This window comes from Ursus americanus, chromosome 1, assembly GCF_024610735.1.
Source record: "Ursus americanus isolate L20-20 chromosome 1, mUrsAme1.1.p, whole genome shotgun sequence".
Lineage (NCBI taxonomy): Eukaryota > Metazoa > Chordata > Mammalia > Carnivora > Ursidae > Ursus > Ursus americanus.
This window is the reverse complement of record NC_142127.1, coordinates 48,300,128-48,321,275: the sequence shown is the minus strand read 5'-3', so window position 1 is coordinate 48,321,275 and position 21,148 is coordinate 48,300,128. Positions and strand designations below refer to the sequence as shown.

At 40.1% G+C, this 21,148-nt stretch overlaps 1 protein-coding gene across 2 annotated transcripts in view; it reads right to left on the bottom strand.

Annotated features, from left to right (window-relative positions):
- Positions 1–21,148, bottom strand: part of MYO3B (myosin IIIB) — a 428,494-nt gene that overhangs the window by 365,770 nt on the left and 41,576 nt on the right. For both annotated transcript variants that reach the window (XM_087861309.1, XM_087861314.1), the window contains 2 exons: positions 9,180–9,363; positions 8,331–8,465 (listed from right to left, as the gene is read on the bottom strand). In XM_087861309.1, the coding sequence (XP_087717435.1) occupies positions 8,331–8,465; positions 9,180–9,363 (319 nt within the window). The remainder of the gene's footprint in view (positions 1–8,330; positions 8,466–9,179; positions 9,364–21,148) is intronic.

Here is a 21,148-nt window from a genome sequence, read left to right as displayed (position 1 = left end):
AATAACATTCAGTATTCATAATATCCTCTTGGGCAATGAATGCATTTTCAGTGCCATGACTTGTATTTCAACAGACAAAAATAATTTCCAGAACTCCCCAAACTAGATTCTATATTTCAAGGAACAAATACTGGAGAACTGATGAGAGTCAAATGATGATCATGACATGACAGAAGGGAAGTTCTCAAGAAAAAGAAAAGCCCTTCTAGAGCTGGTGGTATAGAGGCTGGAGAGCTTGAGAGAACAAGATTGGAGTGACAGTGCTCCCTCTTGAGGGGTTCTAAATAATATCACAATTATCACAGAAATTTCAATTTCTTATGACCATCTTTTCATTTGTAAATCTAAGAGAAGACCTTCTCATAGGAGCCTCATGTCAACAAAGGGGTGTCCATGTTGAACAGAAATGGCAGTAGGGCAGGGTGAGGCTGACCAAGGCTGAGATTTTAACAGTTCCCTACAGCTCATTCATGACTTACAGAAGATTCAGAACTTTATGCTCCATTTGGGGACAGGGATAAGACTAGAGTTTGAATGACAAGGATAAGAGAGTGAGGACCTCATGATAAGAAGGACCTCATGATAAGAAGGACCAAAGCCAGACAGTACAGTGACTTAGGGGTCACCACACAATTCAAGGCCCCTGTCCTCATTGCTATAGCTTTACATGAGCATCTGTTGTACCTAGATCCAGATGTTACCCAGGATGAAGGGAAGAGGAAGAGGAAAGAAGAGGTTCTAAAAATACTGAATCTCTACCCCTATGATTGAGCTTGACCTGGACCGCGATAACAGGATATAAATAGAATTTGCCCCTTTCCAAAGATATCACTCAGTTGAACTAAGTTTAACAGAATGAATTAAGGTCAGTTGTCTCCTCTAGGCAGGCTGGGGGCTCAAGAACAAAGTTGAGTTCAGTTAATGAAAAGAAAGCTACCTCTTTGTTCTCAATAGTTTGTGACTGTCCAGTTTATGACCCATTACTCACTGATGAAAACAATACAGTCCCTGACCTCAAAAAGCTCACCACCAGTAACAGACACATAAGTAATTAGGGCACGGCATAAAGAAGTAGGGGTATGCCTAAGGGAGTGTGGTGGCACCAAAGAGGGAATGGTGGCCTCTGCTGAGACAGGGTGAAGAGGAGACAGTCTGTGAAATCTTCTTAGAGGATGCAATATTTACAATGAATTTAAAGGACAAATGAGTTTATGGCAGATGGACAAGAAGGGGAAGGGCATCTATGAATTCTAAATAATCAGCTACTGTTGGAACAAAGAGTGCCAGAATCCTAGGGCAGGGAGATGGGGAAGGAAGGCAGGGAACAGGAAATGACAAGTGTGCCCTGCTAATGAGTACAGGCTTTATTACTACACACATATCTATTATAACACCATAATATATCATTAGACAGGAATGGTAAGCAATCAGCAGGTTTTAGGCAAAAGGTCTCTATTCAGATTTATAGTCTAGAAAGACCGGGATAGCAGACTGGAGAGTGGACAGAACAGGAAGACAACAGAACCTGGACATCTGCTAGGAGGTGTTAAAGCAATCAAGAGAAGGAGGGTCAAATAGTCAAGAGTCATGAGGATGAAGATTCAGGGACAGACATAGGAGGCTTTTATGAGATAGAATCTGCTATCATTTCTGACCAACTGAATGTAGATAGTGAAGGAGAGAGAAAGCCTAGGGATCTTGTTAGACTAAGGGAAATATCAATAAAGTTCTTTGATCCTCTAAAGCCAAAGTGATGAGGGAGCAGAAGGCAGGCTGAGGGCAAAGCACAAGCTAACACCCCCACCCCCATGGTATATATGTGCCATTCCTCAGGTACTCCTGGCTGCCCTAGAACAAAGGAAAGGGAAAAACAAATGGTTAACTGATAGAGATCACAGTCATGTAGGACATGAGTCTCCATCAGTTTACAACTGTCTTGATGATTTACAAGGAGAAAAGCAATCTCCAGAAACCTACAGACTCAATTTCCGGGAGCCCTAACATCACCCTCTCCTCCATAGGATAGAAGATCTTATATAATCAGTCATACCTCACAGCCCCAGTGCAGCTCTTTCTGCCCACGGGTCCTGTCCCCATGCTTTAATAAAACCACCATTATGCACCAAAGATGTCTCAAGAATTCTTTCTTGGTCACTGGCTCTGAACCCTACCACTTCAAACCACGTCAAAAGCAGTAATAGGAATGCAAGGCACTATAACACCTCATCAGAACGTCTCCTGAGCCTGGCTCCTGTCCCCGAGAGGCACATGCTTTGTTGAACTGCAAGGGCACTATTAAAATTCCACCAAGAGAAAATTTAAATTAAATGCTGGGTGATGACCCAAGCTAACTCAACCCTGGAATTTTCCCTCCGAAACGTCATTTTAGTCTCTCCTGCCCTACTTTAACTGTGGCCACTTTTGCAACACAAGCCTATTCAGCGATATTTTATACAAGTAGCCAACTTATAAACTTTCTTCATAGCCCTAGAACCTATGAAGAGATTAAGAGCAGCCATTTCCCTAGCAGGATCAAAACAGAGCTGCGGATTTAAAAACAACAAAGGATCCTACTTGGTAGGTGCCTTTTGTTCACTAAATGTCAGAGTTTAAGAGCTGTGTGACTTCCTGTGATTCACAAAAACATATAATTAAACTGCTCACACCACCTTTAGAGGAAGCTGTCCTGTGAAATTGAAAAGCCCCCCAGTATAGTTTTAAAGGGCAGCCTGTAGGTGTCACAGAAAAAGGACTTTGGGTACTTGGTACGAAAAGGAAAGCAGGGACACACTGACAATTGTCCTACCAGTGTAAATGTTCAGTGAAATGAAATGAACATTTTAAAAGCATGACAAGGAATTACACTTAAATGCAACAAATAATCCCCTTAGAGTTGTAAGAAGGCAGCCAAGTCTCCTGCCCCTCCCCTGAAGGTTGGCGCACGCAGTCCTTCATTCCCACCCACTCTGCCAGCCAGCAGATTCAAAAACAGAGGTGTGTCTCCATCCCTGCTTTCTTCCCTATGCCCTCAGCATTCAGGAAATGTGGCAGCTGGATGCATTTAGAATTTAATGAGCATTTTGCTCCAAACCAAGAAAAATAGAAAAATCATTTATGTACCACATCTATTTTCTAAAACACCTTTGAATATTGATTCAATCACAGTATGTGCATTTGCTAAGATGGCCATAATTTCAAGCAATAAAATGTTCCTTGCTCAACAATCCATCAACTTACCTCCACATTATTAAAGAATGGCCCATGCAGTACAATCACCAGACCTTTATTCTAGTCAAAGCTCCAACTTTCAAGTAGATTCTATACTGGCATGTTGATTTGACCTAGTCAGATTGCAGAATTAAGAGGAATTTCTTTTCGGTGTCTTTTTGTTCAGTGGATTTTATCTTTCAAGGGTGTTAGGTTCTATAGGGGGCATGAGGCAAAAGTCAAGAATCATCAAAATTACTCAATAAGATGCCTTAGTGAGTAAGGAAAGGCTTAAGGTATAGGCAGGGAGAGACAGGAGGCCCCTGACTCCCCTGACTCGGCTCATACAAGGGGCTACATGACCAGGCTCACAGAAATCCCAAATGTGGAGAAATCCTGAGGGGTACAAAACCAAAGATAAGAGAACAAACCAGACCACCTGGAGCTGAATGTTAGGGAATATTTATTTTGGCAGCTACATTGTAATCACAGAAAATGACCAGACCTCAAAGAAGAAGTAAGCCAATAGTCCTTACTCAAACCAAGACAGCACAAGAATCTCAAGACCGGGGCGCCTGGGTGGCACAGAGGTTAAGCGTCTGCCTTCAGCTCAGGGCGTGATCCCGGCGTTATGGGATCAAGCCCCACATCAGGCTCCTCCGCTATGAGCCTGCTTCTCCCTCTCCCACTCCCCCTGCTTGTGTTCCCTCTCTCGCTGGCTGTCTCTATCTCTGTCGAATAAATAAATAAAATCTTTAAAAAAAAAAAAAAAGAATCTCAAGACCATAAGCTTCCTAGTCCTCAATAAAAGACTGCCACTAAGCCCACAGTGGCAACTCATTCGGGACCTCTCTCACTCTAAAGAGCTTTTTCTTTCTGTTTCTGCTCTTACCTTCACTTAATAAACTTTCACTTTGGGGTGCCTGGGTGGCTCAGTTGGTTAAGCATCTGCCTTTGGCTCAAGTATGATCTTGGGTCCTGGGATTGAGCCCTGAGTCAGACTCCCTGCAGTCAGGCTCCCTACTCAGCAGGAAGTCTGCTTCTTCCTCTCCCTCTGCACAACCCCCTCCTGCTCTGTCTCATGTTCATTTACTCTCTCTCTCTCAAATTAAAAATAAATAAGCAAATACACTTTCACTTCACTTCACCCCTTTGTGTCCACAAGATTCATTCTTCGACTCCCTGAGACAAGAACCCTGCAACCCTGTGACATTAGGAGGCATTATGTTGGATGCTGTCCATCTCTCAGTAAGGCCAGAACAACATATTTTTCCTCTACACTGTTGGGGCAGATTGTGTTTATTTTGCTGATAGCAGGTGAAGTCAATGGCCTGCGCTAGAAGAATGAAAACTGCACCGCTTGCAACCCTAGAGTTCCAATGAGAGTAGGGAGGTAGGTGGGCCCTGAGACTCCCACCTCCCACCTTATCTCTCTCCAGGGCACGTGCTTATTGAGGAGGGTGGTGGGTGGGCAGAGTCACTTCCATTCCTCAGCTTCCCTCTCTCTTGCTTTTGCTGAACACAGACAACACATGTACATAGGATGAAACACTACTGCATTTCAAAATTCCTCCCTTCTTCTCCACTCCCAAAGGTTCTACACCTTCCTCCTACTCCAGTGACTCTCCTTCTAGAACCCTGCTAGAGGCTGCCATCCAAAGCACTGTTTGCTAACCACCTCTGGCCAACCAAAACGTACTTGTCCTATGTTCCAAACCATCAGAGCCCTGCTATGACCCTGATTTGTTAACGCAATAAACTTGATTTATGCCACAATAACAGCCAGTGAAAATGGTTTAAAGTATAACACTTGCAATGATAATCAGGCCTATACCGGACTTTCTAGGGCCTTAAAAAAAAGCAAAAACTGGACAAAGGTGTCTCCCCTCACTTCAATGCCGCTTAGTTACTGAACTTATACACAGATCTCTTATAGAAAAAAACAGATTTTTTTAAAAAACTAATTATTTTATTGGTTTTATAAATATTTTACTTTACAGCCTCATTAATGTGCTGCAAACTCCAAATCATTTAAGATGAACATGTGATTCATGCTGAAATTAATAGTTTCTATCTGCTGAACATTTTATGCTAAAAGGAAAAAAGAGAAAATGTAGTTTATGCCTTAGCACACAGTAGGTATTTTTTCTGAGTATTTTGCTTTTCTTAAAGGTCTAAATCCTTATATTTCATTTAGGTGAGAGATAATAGGACTTACAGATTTTTAAAATTTAATATTTAGATTAAAACTTATTCACAAATTTTCTAAAACATTATTATGTGTGTTTTCTCTCCACATCTTTTTAATATAGTGGGTATCTGTCATGAAAGAGAGCTTTGGTTTACTTTCTGCTAAGAATTAGTAATGAATTTCAGAAATGACATTTTTATTTGCTTTTGTTTTCAGAGTTGTGGTGATTTAAGGGGTTATTAATAACATTTTTCTACCCTTTTGTTCTACAGAATAGCTTCTCACTGGTCCTTTCATCTCATTCAGCAAGGAAAGAGCAAAAGTAACATAAATTTAATCTCAATATACATAACGAGATGAAGAATATTAAACAGACCATAAATTTATCATGTAAGTCTCCTAAAGCATGCCTAAAAAAATTGCAGATAAAGCAAAATGGCCAGGGTACTGTGTAGATCATCATGGTCTTCCTGCAGTGTGTGCAGGGGTGTAGGGGTATAGGGGTGTATGTGTGTATGTGTGTGTGTCCAGGAACTGCTTTGATCACAGCCAGAGAGGCCGAGTCTGTATTCCCAGGACCCAGCAGGCAGTGCCACAGGCAGCAGCAACACATGATGGGAGAAAAGTTCTGAAGTGTGGCTCTCCACCCAGTTCTGCCATGTAACTCCTTATGTGATCACAGAAATGTTACTCCTTCCCTGGGCCTCTGTTCCTCAACTGAATACCAGGCGACTGATCTGAAGAAAAACCAAGGTTCCAGCCAGTTTTAGAAGCCCAGGAGTCCCTTTTTCTATAAGCACATCGTAGGCACTGGACACACCTAACCACCCAGCAGCCTGGCAAAGATGGCCCATTCTGGGACCAAAAAAAAGACTAAGGATATCTGGTTCCCCAAACTACCAGCTTTGGCATGGGCCAAAACAACCTGCAAAAGGCATAAAGTTCAGCATATTGTATTGCTGACATATGAATAATTCAGTATCTCAGGTCAGCCTCATTATCCGCCTGTGGTCACACTGAAAAAGCAAGGGACAGTCTGCAGGGGAGCATCTGCATGAGGCTTATTAGTTCATAGTTCTGGGTGCCTTCTCATCTTTCAAGGCCATGCCTGGCCCTTTCCGGCTGCCTTGCCTATGCCTGAGAGGCTGATGTTCCATCACTCCTCATCAGGAAGAGCATTTATTCTCCAGCTGGCCACAGGTATGAGCAGCGCACTGGCCTGCCTGGTCACATCAAAGGAAGGCCACTTTTCAGGCCTCGGAAAATTCCTGGAAATCCTTGTTCTCCATGTTTGAATAGAGAGCCTTTATCAGTCGGGGTAAAAATGAACTGAAACTAAGATTTCTTGGTCATTGTACTTCCATTATGAAATTGCAAGGAGGTTTAAAACATGGAGATCTTAAATAGCTGAAGAGGAATATAATCAGAGACCCTAGAAACAATACTTTTCATGTTCCAAGAAAAGCGGCATTTTAAAAATTAATGTTATTCTAGAGCTCATCGGGAGGATAAAATATATATTCTCAGGGATGGGGTAGGGAATAATAAAATCCAAAAGAAGCTACTACGAGAATATGTTCTATGACAACCAGCCAACCAAACAGACAAAGATGATCTCTGAAAACCAAAACTCCTTACATATTTATACTCTGAGGAAGGCAATTGATTGGACAGAAATGTTCAAACTGGTTTCCCTGCAGATGACCCTGTTCGAATATAACAAATGAATTCCCCATACACAGTTGCCACGGCAGCCAGTATATATTGTTCCATGCCCAGGCCCTCTCAGAGCCAGGCAAAAGATTGGGACGAGAAGCTAGAAGATGTATTGAGGCCTGACCTCTTGTTTAGTGCTTCTCCCTTAAGCTTTCACATGTGTGCATGTGCTCCTGGACAGCATATGTGAAGTCAGGCACAGAGGCATCTCCGTTCAGAGGAGCAGAATCCAGAACAAATCAGGGTGGGCCTAGTGAGCATGAAGCAACAGACCTGTCTTAATATACTAATTTCATATATTGCCATCAATACGTCTTGCCATTTCCAGTCTCATGGGGAATGGAGCTGTAGGGAACCGACTCTTTCCCGGATACACACATTTATTACCATTAACAAAGAAGAAAAAGGCAGGATTACAGTGGATACAGTGGTGCTCTTCTCAGATTCCCTCTTTAGAGCACATGCTGCCAAGAATATTGCCTGCTCCCTGCTCCCAGCTCCTGGCAGTACCACTCGCTAGGAATTACCCCCAGCTACGGGCAACTGCTTCCCCATAATGGGTCACACCCCCTCCCCAAGGTAGCACACAGCTGTGATGGGCTGATGCAGGGATTCAACTCAGGACAGCTCTGCAAGAGCACTCCAGCTCTCCATCTCCCAGAGAATGGGCAGCACCTCTGTTGCAACCACATTACCGTTCCATGTCTCCCTTGCCCAGTCCTGCCTTCCTCACTTCCTCCCAGCACTAGCTCCTGTAAGATCTCTCCAATAAACCTGCCACACGTTATGCTCAGAGTCTGTTTGAAGGGAACCCAATCTAAGATGAAGATTAATGAACATGCATGGGCTAATCCAAACTTGCCAAGCCAAATAAACCTTGGGTTAGCAATTTTTGAAAATGAGTTACAATCAAATGGAACATGTTTTCTATGAAACGTTCCCAGTTTAAGGAAGAAAATAACTTTTCCAACTGCATTCCTATATTCACTCTGTATGAGAAGATTATTAAACTTTTGAAGCAGAGAAACATGAACACTTTCAGCACACAACCTACCTCTGAGAACTGCAGAGGAGAAAGTCACATCTGGTAAGGTCCTTCGAAACACATGAGGGACCAACTCCTCACATGTGTATCTTACACTATTTAGGCAACACTGCATCTGCTTGTCCCTGGTGCTCTGTTTAAATGGATGGTTACCCAATGGGAGCCTCTTACCTCCAGGACCAGCCACAGCTGTCCTCCCACACAGTGATCTGCTTTGTAAAACATCCCATAAAACTTTACAACGTTGGGATGATTTGGAAGAAACTGCAAAATGTTGTACTCTGCTTCAATCTCTTCATCCATATCCTACACAGGGTAAAAAAAATGCATGCCGGGTTAAGTCTAACATCTGAGGAAGGGTACAGGTAGAATATCACTTAATAAAGCATATTTATTCTATATTTTTAATGTCATCATTACCGTATCTTGAAAATACCTAACAATGGATATTCATATCCCAAATAAAACCTTCTAATTATTACATCAATAAAATATCTTTATTATATCTTTTCTTCTTTAATAACACTATTATAAATATCTATTTTTATTTTTAAATGTCTGAATTTTCAAAGCAGTTAAGGAGAAGTAGCTTGAAGGGACCCAACGCAGCTTAGGACACCTTATTACCTCACGGTGCAAGACAGCTTCCAGCTTTACAAGCTAGGTGTTCAGTGCTCTGAAAGAAGATGAATGAATACCACAAGTCTAGATCACTTTGTAACTTACAAAGAGACTATACTCTGTATAAGAGAGTGAAATACATTACTCTTGCCAAGAATATAACTACTGAAGAACTCAGAGGGTCAAAACCAAAACAACAGTAAAATGGACAAGAAACAGAAATTCAAGGAATTTTTTAACTCCAAATGGAGTCCCTTCATTCAGATGAGCTGACAAATCATGACTCATTTTGAAATTTCATGCCAGGTTTCATGAAGATCACTCCGAGAACCAGGAAAGAAGTTGAAAGCTTAATGTGCATGAATTATATTGTGGTTGCAATTTACTACCATTACTTACACTGATTGGATCCAAAATTTTTACTGCAGCCAGGCTCCCATCTCTCTTGTTAGTTACTTTGTAGACCTTGCCATAGGTGCCTTTACCTATGGTCTCTATAATTTCCCAGGTATCAGTGGGATCTGGAAGTGATTCAAGTCCAAGCATCATGGGGTTGTAATGAAACAATCCATACAGATGTTTCCTGATGGGGAGAAAAGTTTGTTATGTGCAACAGATCACAGGATTGGGGGCAGTGGGCTTTCAAAACAAGAATATTCTTTAAAAAAAAAAAAAAGATTGTATTTATTTTTTTGAGAAAGAGAGCTTGAGGGAGCATGAGCAGGGGGAGTGGCAGACAAGAGAGAGAGAGAGAGAGAGAGAGAGAAAGAAGCAGACTCCCCGCTGAGCAGGGAGCCCAGTGCAGGGCTGGATCCAGGACCCTGAGATCATGACCTGAGCCGAAGTCAGAAGTTTAACCCGCTGAGCCACCCAAGTGCTCCTCAGAACAAGAATATTCTTATCTCTTAATTAGCAACGTTACGGTACTTTTTTTTTTTTTATGTTCCCCTTTTAAGTAGATTTTTTTTAAAAAAAGGTATTTGACATTACAGATAAATTGCTAGTATCTAAGATCTATAAAGAACTTCTCAGACTCAACACCCAAAAACAAATAATCCAGTCAATAAATGGGCAGAAGACATGAACAGACATTTCTCCAAAGAAGACATACAAATGGCCAACAGACACATGAAAAAATGTTCAACATCACTTGGTATCAGGGAAATACAAATCAAAACCACACTGAGATAGCACCTTACACCAGTCAGAATGGCTAAAATTAACAAGACAAGCAACAAGAAGTGTTAGTGAGAATGTGGAGAAAGGGGAACCCTCTTACACTGTTGGTGGGAATGCAAGCTGGTGCAGCCACTCTAGAAAACAGCATGGACATTCCTCAAGACGTTAAAACTAGAGCTACCCTATGACCCAGCAATTGCACTACTGGGTATTTACCCCAAATATACAGGCATAGTGAAAAGAAGGGACACATGCACCCCAATGTTTATAGCAGCAATGTCCACAACAGCCAAACTGTGGAAGGAGCCAAGATGCCCTTCAATAGATGAATGGAAAAGAAGATGCGGTTCATATATACAATGGAATATTACTCAGCCATCAGAAAGGATGAATACAGGCCATTTGCGTCGACATGGATGGAACTGGAGGGGATTATGTTAAGTGAAATAAATCAAGGGGAGAAAGACAATTATCATATGGTTTCACTTATATGTGGAACATAAGGAATAGCACAGAGGACCACAGGGGAAGGGAGGGAAAACTGAATGGAAGAAATCAGAGAGGGAGACAACCGATGAAAGACTCTGGACTCCAGGAAACAAACTGAGAGTTACAGAGGGGAGGGGGTAGGCGTAGGGGGTAACATGATGATGGGTGTTAAGGAGGGCATGTGTGGTGATGAGCCTTGGGTGTTATATGCAACTAAGGAAATGCTGAACACTACCATCAAAAACTAATGATGTAGCATATGTTGGCTAATTGAACATAATAAAAAAAGGTATTTGAAGCCTTCCTAAGTAATGGGGGTAGAAGGTGGAGGAGTGGGCAACATGACTCTGAAATATCTTTTAAAACATGATTCTAAAAGAGAAGATTATATAAGTACTACAGGAAGGAGCAAAAGGGCCAAAGAGGTTGCTGCTGGGGGAAGTATCTGAAAGCTGAAGGTCTAAGATCTTCATGCTCAGGTTCTGGTAGCCATGAGTAGGCCTCCCTGATGGTCGCTGGACACCAGTCTCCAATCTCCATGTGCAGAGTCTAGACTGCTAGGAAGGAGGATCTGGTGCCTCTACCAGGCATCAATCAATGTACAGCACTCACTGCTGACAAGCTCTTGGGTCCTGCAAGGATTAGTCAAGCTTAGACTCCATCCATAAGCAATTGCCTACTGTGGGAATCACACTGAGTAGTTAACCAGGAGCTGAACACTCACTTTGCCTATTTAATAAGAACACAGCCTTGTAGAGTTCAAGTACTTTAAGTATCAGCAGCAAGTTTGACAGGCAAATAAAGTCACCCAAGACTGATCCCATGAAAAAGCCCCTTTAAGTTCAGTTGCTCTTTGATGAAGGGTCCCAAACCCAGTCTGTTTCTAACCATAGGGGAGGGGCCAATCTGGCTCCAGCAGCAAGAGTCATGGTATCCAATCCCCACACAGTGGCTTGGTAGCCACCCATGGTAAGCACTTCTGCCTCATCCTGGGTGTTCCGATTTGCACTTCTAATTCTAATTATTTTCTATACTGCATCCTCCCAAGGTGCAGCCTTCTGACCTGGCATAAGAGTTCAGTTTTTATCCCTACCCTTTGTGATGAGGGCATTTCAAAGATATTGAAAACCATTACCAAAACAAAGTCCAAATGCCTGTGGGGTTGATGCTGGAAAGAACTTGTCTTTCCAGAGATCACCTGGCAGGCACACCAGGCTCCAAAGGAGCCCAAAATTAGCACCTCAAGAGCCCAGACAAAGTTTACCCTAGGCTGAGGAACTGACCCCAAAAAACTGGCTGGACCCCAAAAAACTCCTGCCTTTCATCTACTCATTTCAAGATTCGAACAAACTCCAGCCTTTCCTCCTGGCAGTGTATTACAAAATCAATCTTTCTCACCACATGCTTCACTATTTTTGCCATCTGTACATTACCCATGCTATTAGTTATTAAATATGCTTAAATTACTTGCTTTTTCATCTTTTTTTACTTGCTTTTTCATATTAGTAAATGTCTTTTAAAGGCACCTTTATCTCTACCCTAAATGCAAAACCAGTATCATTTGCCATATATCAAAATTAGCTGAAAAAAGATGATTATGCTAGAAACAAAGAGTTATTCAAAAGTTCAGTGGGTACTGTTACCCTGTGCGCTCTCTTTCTAAAAAAAAAGGGGGGGGGGAGCTAGATCATCAAATGATGGAGAGGAATTAAAGGCAAGCACAAAGTTTTCCTTAACATCATTAGAAGACCAGAAAAAGAATGAGCAAGGAAATAACTTTGTCTCTATGTGTTTCAGTGTTCTTTATTGTGAGATCCCCAAAACCTCTCAACACCTTGAGAACTGTTCCAGGCCTAGCTTCTACAACAGCAAAAAGTTGGACCAAGCCAGGGGTACTGGTCAAGACCAGATAGGCTAGGGGGGCGCTGGGGAGGGTACTGAGATGTGCTTCCTGGAGAGAAGAATCTGGCCCATCAGCTAGATGAAATCACTTTACACTTGCCAGTGCAGTCCTTCCCCCACCGGCAGGGACACTCACATCTGGGTTCAGTGTCCTGACAGAGGTGCTCAAGTCAAACTGTCTGCATGATCCTGGCCCTTCCCTGACGAACCCTGAACATGAACTGGCTACTCATTTCTCTGTACCTTGGTTTCTTCATCTGCATCGTGGAACTGTTGCTACTGGTAACGCAATCCACTTCACAGAGTTGTGATTAGGATTAGGAGATGGAGACAGAATAAAGTGAGCATAATGAGAGCCCAGAGAGGGCATCTGCCATCATAAAAGCACAGCACCAAGTTCTGCTTCAGAATAGGCAAGGCTTAACAGTTTCCTGCTTTATCTCACTTTTAGCCATGAACTAAATGAGAACTAAATTAGTTTTACTCCAATCAGTTAACAGTTTCAGACAAATGGCTGGAATTTGGTGTGTGCAAATGAAATTAAATTACAGAATGTGGCAGCGGGAGAGGACCCTGGAGGCCACTGAATCAAGCGGTTTTCTAACAATTTTGGGCCACAGAACCCTTTTGTCAAATTCAATCTCACTTAGGATGCTGATGTTTAAGCTGAAAGAAGCAGCGCAGGTCTGGCTGAGGCAGGCTGGGGATCCCTGTGCCCCCATGGGAGACATGCAGGGTGACTAACCATTCTGGTCTGCCTAGAACTGCCTCAGCTTTAGCACTGAAGATCCTATGTCCTGGGAAACCTCTCAGAACTGGGAAAACTGAGATAGTCTCTGAGGCCCCCTTAGAGCATTATTAGAAAATTACTGTTCAAGCACCCCCACTGCACTCCTCCTTACTCCCTGTTATGTACTAAACTGTATCCCCCCCAAATTTATATGTTGAAGTCCTAACCTCCAGTACCTCCAAATATGACTATATTTGGAGACAGAGCCTTTACAGAGGTAATTAAGGAAAAATGAGGTCATATGCAGGGTGCTAATCCAATATGACTGGTATCCTTATAAGGGATTAGGACACAGACATATACAGAGGGAAGATCATGTAAAGACACAGAGAGAAGATGGTCATGTACAAGCCAAGGAGAGACGCAGAAAGAATCAACCTTGCCAATACCTTGATCTCAGACTTCAGCCTCCAGAACTGTGGAGAAATAGATTTGTGTTGTTTGAGCCACCCAGTCTGGGGAATTTTGTTTTGGCAGCCTGAGCCAACTAGTACACTCTCATTTTACAGATGATGAAAATAAAACCCAGATTGGTGTCACTACTGTTTACAGGCAATGCAAGAATGGGAATCCAGGCCTCCCTGGGCCTGATCCTGTGATCTTCACCCCACAGAATAGAATGAGGGGAGTCAGATGGTTAATAATGGTCCTGTCTGACCAAATGCACCAAATATTTAAAAGTTCTATGGTGGGAATACTCCCAATCACATGGAGGCTAAATGCCCCACAGACCTAATGGATGGCAATCTCTGCTCCTCCCAGAACAAAAACAACTCACCTAGAGGGACACATCTATAGTTAGCACCAATGACGGGTGAACAGTGGGAGGATCCGGTTCCACCACCATGCCATCATGTCTGTCTGGGCATCCAGAGATAAGGTTAAATAAAGGTGCAACAGAACAGATGCACAATTACAGGGTTGCCAGTCCTTCTCTCTTTAAAATCAATACCTGACTCTATCAACTCTCCGACGATTGATTAAACAGTCAGCCCAAACAGTGGCTGCTTATACAGCTCTGTAAAGGTGGTGATGATCTGCTCTGGGGAGGCAGCTGGAATAACCCTTCTGAGAGCCAAAAAGCTGCTCCTGGTCAAAATGTTAACCTTGAGGGAGTCTGTACTTCTGCCTATGTCTGTGTCTGGGGCATGACAGAAAGCTGGACCTCATGGAAATAGCCAGGATTGAGCAAAAAAGAGCCAGGGGCAGTCTGGAGTGAAGGGATGAACCTGAGACCTCAGGAGTCCACAGAACCTCAGAAGTCCCTGCAGAGGCACGTGGGCTTCCTGCAATCCCTGAAATGGGGCCCCCGTCATTTATTTGGACTTGAAATGGAGGGAGGCTATAAAACTCAGGTTATACAGGCTACTCTCTTTGAAAGACAAACAAGACTAGTCTGTCTTGGCAAAAGAAAGTGATACATTTGTCAGCGCAGGGTAGGCTTGAGCAGGTTACAAACCAATCAGAAGTCCTATTAGCCTGGACATGTCTATGTGTGCAGTTGCTCTTAAAGACTTGAACACTCTTTGTTTTTGCATCGTGCATAAAGGGGTTATATCGTATTAAAGGAATATTTTCCTATTTTGTCACACATGATTAGCCAATTATCTAGGAAACAGCCAAACTTCTCATTATTTAAGCCGAGAGAAAGAGATTGATTGATTTTTAGTAGGAGACTTTATCCTTGTGGTAACACAGGCCCTTGGAAGTTAAGAACAATTGTCTTCTTGTTTTGTTTTGAGAAGACAAACTCCTAGAGGGCAGAAGCCATGTTGTCTTATGGTGGTTGAGAATATTCTTTCTGTTAGTAAGTATTAATGGACCAAACATGACCTCTGCTTGCAACGGGGGCAGGTCTCACACCACCAGAGAGCAGCTCAGTTCCAGATCCCCTCTTACCACCAGAGAGTGGTGGCTTGCCCAGGCTACACATCACACTGCGGTGAGGAGTTTCACAAATGGCTATAAACTAATAGCACAGCTGCTGCTTTATCTTATCAGGATTGAATGTTTAGACTTCCTTAGGAGTTTTGGTTTCAATCATCAGCAGACAACATACTTTAAAAAAATAAGCCACAGAATATTCCATAGTTAGGCTTTGTCAAACATGAGTCCATAGATTTCTAGTTTCACACACATACACAAAGTCAGGCGTTAGGCTTCCTGATGGAAGAACATCCTGCTACCTAAGAAATGGCATTGCAAAAAAAATTAGACCTGAATCTCATCAAGCTTCTGGATTACCAATTTACAGGAATAAAAAGGAGCAGGATAACCACATCGCAATACATAGAACTGTCAATCACTATGTTGTACCTCTGAAACTAATGTAACACTATGTGTCAACTGTATTTCAATAAAAAAAGGAAGAGCACATGTTAGACAATACTGTCTGTGTACAATAAGCAAAATTCAGACTCAATCTCTCCAGGAAACTCTCCAAGACAAATGATCCAATTTCTTCAAAAAATAAGTTGCAAATAAAAATAAATTGAGAAGGATAACCTCAGGGTTAAAAGAGGCTTGAAATACATATCAACTGTGAAATAAAGTGTGGATTCACAAAGAAACAAACATTAAATTATAACATTTATAAGATACTCAGATCACTGATTAGTTATTTAATGATTATTAAGGCAGCATTGTTAATTTTTAGTTGTTATAATTATATTTGTGGTTATGTTTTTAAAAAGTTTCCTTATCGGAGTGCTTGGGTGGCAGTCAGTTAGGTGTCTGCCTTCTGCTCAGGTCATCATCCCAGGGTCCTGGGATCAAGCCCCGTCGGGACCGTGCTCAGTGGGGAGTCTGCTTCTCCCTCTCCCTCTGCCCCTCCCCACCGCTTATGCCCTCTCTCTCAAATAAATTTAAAAAAATCTTTTAAAAAAAGATTTCTTATCTTTTAGCAATACACACTGAAATATTTACAGGTGCACAATATGAGGAAAAAATAAGAAGGGGCATACATGACAGAACATTGGCCATGAGTGGTAATTACTGAACCTGAGTACATGGGGGATTCATGATTATATTCTGTTTACTTTTGTATGTTTTTCAATTTCCATAATAAAAAGTTTTTAAAATTCAGTTTAACTAATGTATGTCAGTGTACATTCTGGAATTTATACACCTGGTCAATCCTACCTCCTGAAGAGTTTCCCCATCACCACCCTTGATAATATTCTAAAAAGTCTCAAAGTCTCATGTAGGTTAGCACTTTATTCATGTAAGAAACAATAAACCTTTAACCAACAAAAACACACCCCGGAATTTGATACTAAAGCATCCACACTCATACTGTCAGAAAGTCAACTTCTCATTCTCCCGCTAGCCGAATGAGGCATAGTCAGTGCCCCTCTGTGGCTGATGTCCCAGCCCAAACTGCCATTAAATACTGAACTATAGTTAGGAGGAACTAATGAACTGCTGAACAACACAGGAAAATCAATAGGCAGAAGAAGGCAAGTGACCTTCTTCTGTCCGTTCAACTCCTGTTCTTTCTTCCTGAAGGAAGAAAAAAGAAGGAACATCAATTTACAGACACTGAAATGAACAAAAAGACTCATCACCACAAAGATCTATAATCTTTTTCATCATGTCCCTGAAAAAGAAACTGCCCAATGGCGTGAAGTTGAGTCTGCCCAAGGCTAAAAACACAGAGTCACATAAAAGAAGAGAGAAATGCATACCAACTAGCCAGGTGGGTGGCACCTACACAGCTGATGAAAGGCTGAGAAGGAAAATGAAGAATAGCCTAAGGTGAGCTTTGACTCGGCAATAAAAGGAACCCATGGAACAAATGTCACATGGTGCCCTTAAAACTGATGTGTTTACTGAAAAAGGAAAAAAAAAAAACTAATCCAAAGGAGGAAAATGCTCTTGATAAATTCCCTGTTCATTCACCTCTCTTTTCAGAGGCTCTAAGAGCTGACATCAACATGGGGTCAAAAACAAATAGATAAGCTCAATTCTTCTAGGGTTGAAGTGAGCACTAAACATCCTCATTCTGAAGTCTGGCCATTTCTTCTATGTCCTACGGCTCTTTCCTTGTGCTTTGCCGCCTGTCACTTCTTTGGATTAACCAAAAACTAGACCTGGTAATTCCAAGGTGGTTGTACACCATCTCCCCTTCTTTCAATAATAGGTCATAGATTAGACAAAATTACAACAAAATTTATTGCTGTGCATTCAGGAAGTAGTTTCTAAGTGCTCATTGTATGCAAGCCCTGAATAGGTTCTACAACAAATATAATAGGTAAGAATAACAAACTCAACTCTGCTTTTGAGGTTCTGAACTTGTTTAGAAAACCCTTATGACTTATGGGGCAAGATGGAACAGTGAAGTCGAGTACTGACTTTTCCTAAAACTAAGTGAATGAACGATGTTAACATCAAAAAGTTGAAATCCAGCAAACAAAACAAAAATATACTAGCAGTAATTAAATAAAAGAAATGACACAATTTCCTGCCATAATCTTTGAAAAGTAGCATTCAGGCAAAGTGAGAGATGGAAGACCTCACAGTCACTGCTGTACTCAACTAAGCTCTCTCTTCTCCCAGAAGCGTGGTGGGTTTGGGAGATGGTGAGTGGACAAAATGCTGAAAAACCTCAGCAACACTCCCTATTTTAAAAAAAAGTAATCAGAGAGGGAGAATTAGCAGCAGGGAAATGAATCAAGGCTCATTCACTTATATATTCAATAAGAATTTATTAAGAAACTATTGCATAATCACTCAAAACTAGGCTCCATGGGTCATTAAAAGGAAGTAGAAGAAATAACCAGGTTCTATTCTAAAACAAATTGCATTTCCAAAGATATGCAGGAAAGATGCCTCCTGCCAGCTAAGATGACCCTAGCTCAGCACTTGAAACAATATTTCAGAAAGAAGAGCAAAATCAATATCCATCAACCATGATTGCACCTAATGCCTAACTCCTCTACATCAAGGAGCAAAATGAATAGGTCTTACAGAGACAGACATTTCCTGATAGAGTTACTGAATATCACACAGAGAGAGAATTTTTCAGTTACAGAGAACAGATGTAGACACATACACACACCCCAAAAGAAAACAAAAAGCAACAAAACAGAACAAAAGCTCAGGCTTCCCTCCACAGCAACAATGAATACTCAATACAAGAAAATACATAATCCATGTGTACAAAGTTCTGAAGCAGAAAAAGTTTGAACAAATATTTTTATATTTAGCCAAACTGTTGTTCAAGTATAAAGACAACAGACATTTTCAGACACGCAACAGCTCAATGACTCTATGAGTTCCACTTGAAAAAAAAAAAAATTACTTGAACCCCAAATCCAGAAAACCAAGAGAAAAATGTGGAGCTCTAGTAAAAAGTTTGATAGGGAGAACCGAAACTATTTACATTTAGAAATTAGGTTAAACAACCGTATGAAGCACATTTCTTTCATACTGGGAATGTTACACATTTCAACAATAAAAAGTAATAATAAACCAAATTCAAGTTTGGGGAAAGGTAGAGGAGAAAATAAAGGTAGAATTTCCTAACATTTCTTTACTTCTAAAGATGGTAAATCAAGAAATTGAGACTTAAGTATACTATTTGAAATTACAAAGTTAACCAAGTAAAATAACAATATTAGCAAAAATAAGGACGAAGTGTATGTGATAATTTTTCTTATCGAACTCAGTAAGCAGTCAACAGATAATTGATAAGCAGAGGTTAAAACCACTATGTAAATTTATAAAAGAAATCTCTAAAAGACCAAAAAACAGACAAATTTTTGACATTATCATAAAAAAATACACTTATTCATATTTGACACATACATACACCATACAAAGAAAAGAAAATCCATGGGGTAAGAGATGAGTTTGGGGTAGAGATGGAGGAATCATTAAAAACAGAAAATATGAGGGTCCTGGGTGACTCAGTCGTTGAGCATCTGCCTTCAGCTCAGGTCATGATCCTGGGCTCCCTGCTCAGCAGGGAGCCTGCTTGTCCCTCACTGTTTGCCACTCCCCCCCCCCATGCTCTCTCTCTCAAGTAAATAAATAAAATCTTTTAAAAAATTAAAAAATAAAATAAAAACAGAAAATGTAATGTAAATTAAGAAGTATTCATTCTATAATAAATATATTTCTTAATGAGGCCAAAATACAGAACAAATCAAATCTGTAGAGATCTACATCTAAAATAAACTCTTCAAAAGACTCTTTATAACTCAGGAAGGTTAAAAGTAAAAAGGACATCAAAGATAAACCAGGAAAATGGTAAGGAAAAAGAAAAAAATTCATAATCTTAATGTCAGAAAAGAGCAAATTCAAGGCAAAAACTATTAAAGAACATAAAGGATTATTTATACATTCAGTAATAATAATTAAACAATTACTATGCACCAGGAAATGTTCTACACACTATCAGAATCACCAGAGTTTAAATCAATAATGTGCTTATACATGTTATAAATCTTTCACCACCAAAAACAAAGTATTGAAATTCATAAAAAAACCCTAGAAGAAACCAACAAAACACAATAATAGTAACAGACACAGCAAACCATGACAGAACAAGAAGATAATACATACAATAATAAGAAATACATACAATACAATCAATATGGCTAACCCATCAAATATATATATATAAGTATATATATAGATACATATATATCTAACATACACTTCTTTTCAAGTACTTTTTAATTTTAAATTAAAGTTTAATCAGAGAAGAAAACTTAGATTCATCATAGTAACAGACTAAAGAAGAAAAACCATATGATCGCATCAATAGATACAGAAAAGGCACTTGACAAAATTCAATATCCACTCAGGATTTTTTTTAAAATGCTCAGCAAAGCAGAAATAAACATGTACTTCTTCAACTTGATAAAGGCATCTACAAAATACCTAGAGTTAACATCACATCTAATGGTGAAAAACTAAATGTTTTCACCTTAATATCAAGAACAAGGCAAAGATGTCTGCTTTTACCACTTCTGCTCAACATTGTGGGGGAGCCAGTTGAATAAGGCAAGAAAAAGAATTTAAAAGCATCCAGATTGGAGATCAGAAAGGAAGAAACAAATTGACTTTATTTGCAGGTAACATGTTCATCTACATAAATCTGATGGCATTTACAATAAGGCTACTAGAATTAGTGAATTTATCAAAATCATAAAATACAAGGTCAATATTTTAAAATCAATCATATTTCTGTATTACTAGAAAGGAAAACTTTTCAACAAACAGTGCTGAAACAACTGTATAGCCATATACAGAAAGAAAACAGGAACCTCCACCTTTTCCTCTCATATACAAAAATAAACTTTAATTAATCATAGAACAAATGTAAAAGTTAAAACTTCTACTAGATAAATATGCGAGGATGTTCATTGTAGTATTGTTTCTAATAGAAAACCAGATACAACTTTAACGTCCATCATTATAAAAAGATTTTGTAATAAAACATAGTAATTACATAAAATGAAATACTAACTACATGTAACCATTTAAAAGAAAGAAATTTTGTGTCAATCAATATGGAAAAATAACAAAATAAACAATTACTTTTTTTAAAAAGTATTGGACAGTATGTAAAGATGATAACTTTTGTGTAACATAAGTAAATGTAAAAGAATATTTACATTTATAGCTATTTTATGTGTATGTTTATGTGTATCTATATATGTGTACCTATATACGTATTTTCCAGAAAGCTACAAAAAAATACTCTTGAACTTTAGGAAGAGGTACCAGGAGTCAGAGAAATTAGAAAAGGGAGAGATTAATATAATTTTTAGAAAATTTAGACCTTTCTATACTATTTATTCTTTTTTCTTTTTCTTTCTTTCTTCTTTCTTTTTTTTTTTTTTTTTTTTTTTTGGCTAGTGCATGTATTATTTTATTTTAAAAGCTAAATGATTTTTTTAAGCAAATAAGAGATCTCTATAGAGATCATTCTGGCCCAGATGCCTGCTGAGGGTCATGGGAGAACAGAAACCATGTGAAGCTGTAGAAACCCATCTGA